This window comes from Dermacentor variabilis, chromosome 2, assembly GCF_050947875.1.
Source record: "Dermacentor variabilis isolate Ectoservices chromosome 2, ASM5094787v1, whole genome shotgun sequence".
Classification (NCBI taxonomy): domain Eukaryota; kingdom Metazoa; phylum Arthropoda; class Arachnida; order Ixodida; family Ixodidae; genus Dermacentor; species Dermacentor variabilis.
This window is the reverse complement of record NC_134569.1, coordinates 271,049,623-271,058,549: the sequence shown is the minus strand read 5'-3', so window position 1 is coordinate 271,058,549 and position 8,927 is coordinate 271,049,623. Positions and strand designations below refer to the sequence as shown.

The window sequence follows — 8,927 nt, the reverse complement described above, 5'->3', positions numbered from 1 at the left end:
GTCTCTTGTAACACGCCAACAAATCTTCGTGCGCAGGCTAGGCATGACCAACTACATATGCCTTCTGTTTGGACAAAGAACTGCTCATTGTAACTGATGAAGATGGAATGGACAAAAAAAACGGCAGCTCCACTAATCTGGTTTCACTGGTATCAGCAGTGCTTTGTAAGTATGCATCGCCATACTCCCCACTGCCTTCTTGGTTGACATCAGCAAGGACCGGCTTTAGGCAAGGGGTAATATACATCTTTACAAGCTAAAAATGCATGCATGCATGGAGCGCACATTGTGTCCAAAAAGTAGGCACTTCACAGGGGCACTGGAGAAGAAACAGATTATTGACAGTGGCCAAAGGCAAGCTTATCTGCTACTAAACACCCAACACTGTTGCCACGTGACACCTCTGAAACAATCCTTCTGAAAGAAGAAATCATCCTTGTGCATCCATAAAGAGGGCGGATAGGCAAAGCCCCTTCAGCAATGCTGCCAGCTTCAAAAGGCCCACTTGGCACATCCTGAATGCTTCCTTCTTAGACTTTGCTGGGTGCAAGCATTCTACTGTCCAAAAGTTGTCATTGAGAGCACTGTTGGTTTGGTGGCAATACAGTTCAGAAGCGATTGCAAGAAACCTTTCTTCCGAGTTGGTCTGGAGGCTCATGGTGCTCACAAAGCGACACCATGAGACAAGCAAGGTGACCGGATGTCTCCAAGCCCTTGTTCGTGTATCACACTGTTCTGTTAGTAACAACCATCAGATCTGAAACCAACAAGCTCAAGTTCAGCACTCGTGTGGTTACTGTGGAGGATCCATAATAAAAAGCACAAAACAGAAAACTGAAGGGAAAGGATAAGGCACCATTTAACACCTAGTATTGCTGCAGCCCACCCCTTTTATTTTGTCTGGTCATGCTACATTTCTTTCTATACATAGGCATGAACTTATCCTGTGCACAGCTTACTGCAGAGAGCATAGGTGATGTTCCCAATCGGTGTCCGATTTTTATATACACTATATGCTGGCTCAAAGATGCTCGAAACACTGCAATGGAAGCTTCTAATAGAAAAGGTGCCTGGAAGAAAAAAAGCTGTGCTGCAACCATCTTGGCAACATCTTGTCCCCTTAATAAAAATTGTGCTTCCGTATAAACTTCAGCCCTCCAGTTTAGAGTAAAGTACCAGTGCACTTATGAAAAACGAATCAATTCTCAAAGAGCATGTGCAGTCCAGCCAGAAGCATAGGTATGAATCCGCATTGTGCTCCTGCATTGAAGGTGAATAATGCGTTACAAAATGACGAATGTGCCTTAGTAAGCTTCCCTGCAATATGAATTTGTAATGTACAAAGAATTGTCAATTAAGCTTACCAAGAGCACAGATGCACTTGCAAATTATATCACAATTGAAAATAATGAGCAAACCTATGTGCCCTTTCCACTATTAGTATGCTTTACTGCACGATGCTTATTTCCACCTCTGTATTGCGGTGTAGCAAGCTACGAAACAAACTTTGCATAATTGAGCTTTTTAAGATTACCTTTTTTGCAATACACCTATGTTCTATGGTGAAGCCTAAGCAATGTACTGCGTTGAAGCATACTAAAAGTGGAAAGGGGCCACTGTCACTGGACATAAAAAGAGTTCTTTAATTATACCCTATGATTATACACTCGCGCAACCGCCGCCTCTCAGGTCGCCTGAGTGGACATACTATGCTGGGTGATAGCGGCCCCCTCCCACTTTTAGTATCCTTTACCGCGTAACTAAAATGCACTGCGTCGAAGAAGCAGTACATTTGTATTGAGTGAATAAACAAATGGTTTTTACAACAGTACAGAAATAAACGCGCACCATGCATCAGTCTACCACATGGAAGCGCGTCGCAACAAAAGGTAGCTGATTCACACAGGCTGTGTAGCCCACTTATCAGTCGTAAAGGCTATTCTGGGTAATTCATAATTTCACACACACAGAAATATGTTTATATGTTTACGTTCGTACTCCTTGCGTAATAAGACTTCCAGAACTTCCACAACAGGAAGTAATTTACAACACACAAACGAAAACAACAGATACATATGCCTTGTTTTCAACTCGGTCGTCATGCAAATGGCATATAGCACGGAAAAACGTGAACATGCTGTGTGTTAGCATCGTTAGCATAATTCCGCGACAGCCGCTAATGAGACCAAAACGGGAGCACATATCTGTGAACGTGCAAATGGAGACCCTAAGCCACTCTGCTCCTCCACCACCCCCCGCTGCACGGCTGAACCACTCGTTTCAAGCACAGCACACCTAACACACATTCAGCACTGAACAGTGGGCGGTCGACGCAGTCGCATTTACATGACTTGTAGCGAGCAGCACATCCCTCGATGTCCGTTAAGCAAAGTCGGACACGGCGACGCCACATCGCGGTTCGCAGAACTTCGCTGCCGATGCGCTAGGCCACCTCGACATTTCAATTGTCAAGCAAGCACGGGTCACACAACGCAGATTCTCTACTGCCAGAGCTCACCGAGGCGAAAGCCGCACTGCCGCACCACCACTACTCGCGGCTTTCCGCCAAGTAACGCAGAACCTACAACCAACACACAAGCAAGGCACGTACAATGACATGAGCAATGTTGAATAACGCGGGGTCCAGAGAACGATCACGCCGAGGACGAACACGCCACGGCGTCGCTCGGCGCCAGCATCGCGCTTCTCAAAAATCCCTAAACGATGCTGTCCCTAGGCACCTAGGATCAGGTCACGTGAGGGATTTTTGTACGACAAATAGACGCACGCAGCGCCAGACGCCCATTACTCAAGGAATTCAGATCTTGCCAGAATTTCTTAGCTGCCTGTTTATCTTTATTATTGCTTACTTCTGACAGCCACTGGGACCCTTTTGTCTTGATTTTCTCGTTGATCAAATAGGATGCTTCCCTTCTGCATTTTATGTAGTTTACCCATTTTCTCTCTACTTCTGCTTCAGGTTCTCCCTCACTTTTGGAATACCTGTGTCCCCTGGAGGCTTCCTGACGTTTCTTTCTGGCCTTCTTAACTTGTTCATCCCACCAGATCTTGTGTTTTCGTATCCCTTGCCTTGTTTTCTTGGCTCGCACCTTACTTTGCTCACGCTCAAATAGTCTCATAAAATTTGAGTAAATATGGATCAATCAGTTTTGCCGCTGGATGGATGGATGGATGTTATGAGCGTCCCCTTTGGAACGGGGCGGTGGCTTGCGCCACCAAGCTCTTGCTACTATGCTACTTAATATCTTACCTAGGTTAACCAATGAAAAAAAAAAACACTATGAACTCCCACGTCCAAATTTTCTGATACCCTATTGCGAACTGTGCTTTTGTACGTCTCCGTCTTTTGTCGTTTCCCTACTTTTCTTCCACCAATCCTCCAATCGCCTCTTACTGATGTCTATTGCGGACCTGTTTGCTTTACCACTGCTCCCGCTGAACCCAAGGGCTTCAAGGAGGCCAGTGGTGCCTAAATCGACCGCTGGATAGACGTCTTCACATTCTAATAAAATATGCTCCATCGTTTCCCTAGCTTTACCGCAGCAAGCACATGCTTCTTCTTCCTTCTTATATCTCGCTTTATAGGTGCGTGTTCTAAGGCATCCCGATCTCGCTTCGAAAAGTAATGAGCTTCCCTTTGAGTTATCATAAATGGTTTCTCTCCTAATTTCGTTTTTTCCCCTTAAGTAGTTACTCATGGCAGGTTTCTTTTCCATTGCCGCCACCCATGAGATTAATTCAGCCTCTCTGACTTTCCGCTTGACCTTCTTTGTTGCTGTGTTGCCCACCCCACAGGCCGCATACTTGCTGGTAAGCTTCCTAGTTCTTTTCCTCCACTGTGAATCAATGTTTTGCCTGTACAGATACCTGAACACTCCCCCAGCCCATTTACTTTCCTCCATATTCCTCAGCCGTTCTTCATACTCAATTTTACTGCGAGCTTCCCTCACTTCAAAACTAGTCCAGCCCATATCCCCTTGCACTGCTTCATTTGTAGTCTTCCCGTGAGCGCCCAATGCGAGGCGACCCACTGACCTTTGGTTCCCGTCGAGTCCTGATTGTACCCCTGATTTAAAGCAAACAACCGCATTTCCAAAAGTAAGTCCTGGAACCATTACCCCTTTCCACATACCTCGGAGGACCTCGTACCTATTGTATCCCCATAGCGCTCTGTGCTTCATTATGGCTGCATTTCTCTTCCCCTTGACTGTTATGGTTTTTTCCTGTGTTTCCATATATCCGTTGCCTTCGTTTATCCACATACCAAGGTATTTATATTCTGTTACCCGAGGTATTTCTTGGCCCTGTATCTCCACTGTCTGTTCACTGTTTTCATTGAATACAATAACACCTGATTTTCAAACACTAAATTTCAAACCTAAATTGTTGCCTTCCTGTCCACAGATATTAGCCAGACATTGCAAATCACTTTGCTTGTTTGCGAGCAACACAATGTCGTCCGCATGATAACACCAAACCAGCTTCCTGGTCGTGCAACGCCATCTGGCGTCCGCCCCACTAAGTTCAACGCGCTGCCGCTGCTTATTTTCATACCACTGTGGAAGGTACAGTTTCTCTTCTCTAATGTTGGTTCTTTATTCTGTGGTGCAGTCGTGCTGTCTTTATTGTATGGTGCTATTGTGAAACGTCGTTGGCCATGTCGGTATTGTTGCTGGAGCCGTTCTATGGTGGCTCGCACCGCCAGCTGATGGATCTGTTAAGCGTGGAGTTGGGACCGGAGGGATGCCGTTTGGTCACGCTGCCAGCCAACAAGTGGCACTGGCGCGCACGCACGGCAGCCCTGTGGCTAGCCGAACGCATCGAACCGTCAAGTGGCTACCGCGTGCTTATGGCCAGCGGCACGCTCAACCTTGCCGAGCTGCTGGGCTTGCGGCCAGACCTCTTGCCGCTGCGCAAATTGCTCTACATGCACGAGAACCAGCTCGCCTATCCATTGCAGAAAGAGAACCAGCGTGATTACCAGTACGGCTACAATCAGGTGGCGTCGTGGTGAGAATGCACGCTGTTTCTTGTAAACGACTTGCCCCGTTCCAAAGGGGACGCTCATAACTTCCATCCATCCATCCATCTGCTGGGTAACAGGGTAACCAATGGGAAAATACAATGGGTAAAGCAGTTTTCGGAGCCTGTAATGATTCGGCGATGGCCTAGGCAGGAGTGTCCATTGTCATCTCTGTTGTTTATGCTGTACCTACAAGGATTAGAGGCCAAAATACAGCAAAGCGGACTCGGCTTCAACCTATCATTTTTCAAACAAGAAAAATTGATTGAACATTCATTACCAGGACTGATGTATGCGGATGATATTGTAATAATGGCTGACAATACAGAAGATCTGCAGGGATTGATGAACATATGTGGTACAGAAGGAGAAAGATTAGGCTTGAAGTTTAGCGAAGAAAAATCAGCAGTCATGATTTTTAATGAAAACATTTGCGGCGAGCATGAGGTACAGGAGTAGTAAGATCTTGATGAGGGCTAGTTGGTTCATACTTAGAACTGAGGTGAAACAGCGCGAAAAAGACGAGGGCACAAGGAAACAAATACCACAGACACGCGCTGGCTGCTCAGTTCTATGAGATACAGGAGGCCACGCTTGAGATAGTCGAAAGGTACAAGTATCTTGGGGTGTGGATAAATAATAGAATTGAGTATCTGATAGAGTATGAAAAATATGTAACAACTAAAGGTAACAGAAGTGCAGCGATTATGAAGAGTAGGGCACTGTGGAACTACAATAGGTGCAAGGTATAGTACGAGGGATATGGAAGGTGGTAATGGTTCCGTGCCTGACTTTTGCCAACGCAGTTGTATGTATGAGAGCAGAGACCTGGGCACAGTTGAAAACTAGGCATTGTGGTGTGGGTAGGCTCGCTCTGGGAGCACATGGCAAGATGCCAAATCTTGGGGTGCAGGGGGATCTGGCATGGTCTTCTTTCGAGGGCAGAGAGGCTAGTAGCAAGATAGCATTTGAGGAGCGATTGAGAAACATGGGGCAAATGTGGTGGGTTAGGAAGGTTTTCAGTTACTTATACATGAGGAATGTTGACACAAGGTGGAGGAAGCAAACTAGAAAATTGTCAAGCAAATACTTGGGCTGCAGGGGGGGGGGGGGGGGGGGAGTAGGAAAGGAATCATCTGCCGAAAAGGGTTAAGGAGACAGAGAGGGGTATGTGGAGAACAAAGGTGCAAACCAAATCAGCATTAGAGACATACAGGATGTTTAAGCAAGAAATAGCCAAAGAAAATATTTACGATAACTCTAAGGGAAGCTCATTGTTGTTTGAGGCCAGGACAGGTGTACTGCGGACTAAAACATACTGAGCCAGATACTACTAGGAGATAACTTGTTGTGTGGGGCATGTGGAGTGGAGGAGGAAACAGCTTAGCACTTGATACTTTCTTGTAAATGACTTCACCCTGCAGTTGAACATGACGGGGAACTATTCAAAGCTTTGATTTTAAGGACAATGAAGGTAAAATAGATTTTGAACAGGTAGAAATAACTAAACGGACGCTATCTGATTGGTGGATAATATCAATGCAAAAGTAAAGGAATGAATACATAGGTATGCATGCATATAGCATCATTCAAGGCTAGATGGAGCGTGCTGCCGCCGCCCGATTCAAAGGGTTAAGCCTCATGCATCCATCATACATCCATCATACATCCATCCATTGCTTGATATAATGTCAGGAGAAAAAAATTCTTCGGCTCAAGCACTGCCAGCAAAGGTTAAAGGTGGAAGTGAATGTTGGTTGTCTGAAATACGTTAGAAAAAGAAGGCCGCACCTTCAATATCTCGGAACCGCATGATCTTATTTGGCAGGAAGTCTGGAATACAAACATATCCTAGACGAAGGTGGAAACGAACTTGAAGGGGACGCGGCATTAAATTACATCCGAAAAATAACAGCCGAATCATTTCAAGGCAATGGCGATGTGGTTTCTGAGAAAAAGAAAGCATGAACTATAACCAGATGGAAAAGGAGCTGGTGCTGAGGAAGTTCCAACTGGAAGAAAACTGAGGAGAAAATTCCTAAGCGCACAGCCACAGGGTTATACACGGTTTCCATTAGGCTGGCTAATGGACTAGGACCAAAAAGTAAGGAGGCTCTGTTGAAAGCAGTAGAAAGAAAAGCTTACAAGATAGGCGAATACTCGACAGTTGGCGACAAAGTAGAATGGATTTAATTTATAAAGGTAACGTAAACGTAAGATTGAATTCACTAATATTGACCGTTGACCATTTCATCAGTAATATGTTTAGTATGTTGACAAGATTGTTGACCATTACATAGCAGTGCAGGCAATTAAAGCTGCAAACATGGGCAGAAGATAATGGCATATTGGCAGAGCTTCAAAATGGCTTCAGAATCGGACATCTGGATGATAACTTAGTTGTTCTTGCTCAATGTACAGAAATATCCAGAAAAGAAAAAAGACCATTACATGTGGGTTTTTTAGACAATACCAGAGCGTATGACACTGAGACCATAACATTTTGTGGGACATTCTGGAATTGGGAAGTTTATAGGCGATGACTGTAACAGCTTTTGAGGGAGATTTACCTAGAAAATACCATTTGTGCTCAACAGGAAGGCATGAGGAGCGAGGCGAAAGTTGATGTCACCAAGGAACTGAGACAGGGGTGCCATTTATCCCCGCTGCTGTTAATGATATATGTGGTAAGGATGGAGAGGGCGCTAGCAGGAATCAATATTGGGTTTAGTCTCTCATACAAACAAGCGGGCACAATAGTAGAGCGGTAGCTCCCAGTTTTCTTTTTGCAGATGCCAATGTGTTGCTTGCTAACAAGCAAAGTGATATGCAATGTCTTGCTAATATCTGTGGACAGGAATGTGAGAATTTAGGAATAACATTTTTAAATAGTTTAGTAAAAAGCACAAGAAATGGGACACCGAAAAGGGGCACATGACAGAGGCACTGACTTCCAACAAATATGTTTATTGGGTGAGCGTGTTATATGTAGGCATAGAAGCAAGAGCGAAAACATATGCTGTTTTCACTGTCGTGTGCTTCTTTTGTGTGTCCCATTTTTTGTGCTGTTTGCTAAACTGTGTGTTTGTACCAACAAGCCTGATTAGCCACTATTCTGAAATTAAAATTTAGCATTGAAATATAAGATTTTCTGGTATTCAATGAAAACAGTGAACAGGTAGTGTCACTACAGGGCCAGTAAATACCTCAGGTAAAACAATACAAATACTTTGGTATATGAATAAACGAAGGCAGTAGATATCAGAAACGCAGGAAAAAACAGTAACAGCAAAGGGAAACAGAAATGCGGCCATAACGAAACACAGAGCGCTGTGGTGATACAATAGGTACTAGGTGTACCAGGGTATGTGGAAAAGTAATGTTTCCGGGACTCACATTTGGAAATGTGGTTGTTTGCTTGAAGTCAGGAGTAGAAACAGTACTTGATGGCAAATTTTTTTTTTATTCAACAATACTGTTGGCCGAAGGCCGTTATAGGGTGTTTGCAAGACAAACAATGCAAGATAGCAGTGCTGCCACAGTCTAGCACAGGCCAAATAAGGCATATACACAGGCAGAGGCACAATGCAAAATCAAGAAGCAGCAAAAACAAATTGCAATAGGGTGGTATTAGATGTACCACAGCCGCGGGATTAATCATGTGTGTTACAACCAGGAACATAAGTAAGACAAAGTACCATTATTAAAGTAGCTGCTATGTACTTATAGCCGAAGTAAAGAATTTTGTTAGTGTGGTTTCAAATTTATTTAGATTGTCTACTGTTAGTAATTCAGGTGGTAGCGCGTTCCATTCCTCTATTGTTCTGGAGAAAAAGAGTACTAATGTGCATCTATTCGTGCTGAAATGGGTTGAAATTGCTCT

General features: G+C 44.4%; 1 protein-coding gene across 14 annotated transcripts in view; it reads left to right on the top strand.

Moving 5' to 3' along the window:
- Positions 1-4,487: 4,487 nt before the first annotated feature.
- Positions 4,488-8,927, top strand: part of LOC142573299 (tRNA-queuosine alpha-mannosyltransferase) — a 308,316-nt gene continuing 303,876 nt past the window's right edge. For 11 of the 14 annotated variants that reach the window (XM_075682952.1, XM_075682956.1, XM_075682953.1 and 8 more), the window contains exon 1: positions 4,593-5,031. In XM_075682952.1, the coding sequence (XP_075539067.1) occupies positions 4,679-5,031 (353 nt within the window). In that variant the 5' untranslated portion in view covers positions 4,593-4,678. The other 3 variants (XM_075682942.1, XM_075682958.1, XM_075682941.1) reach the window with 3 other exon arrangements.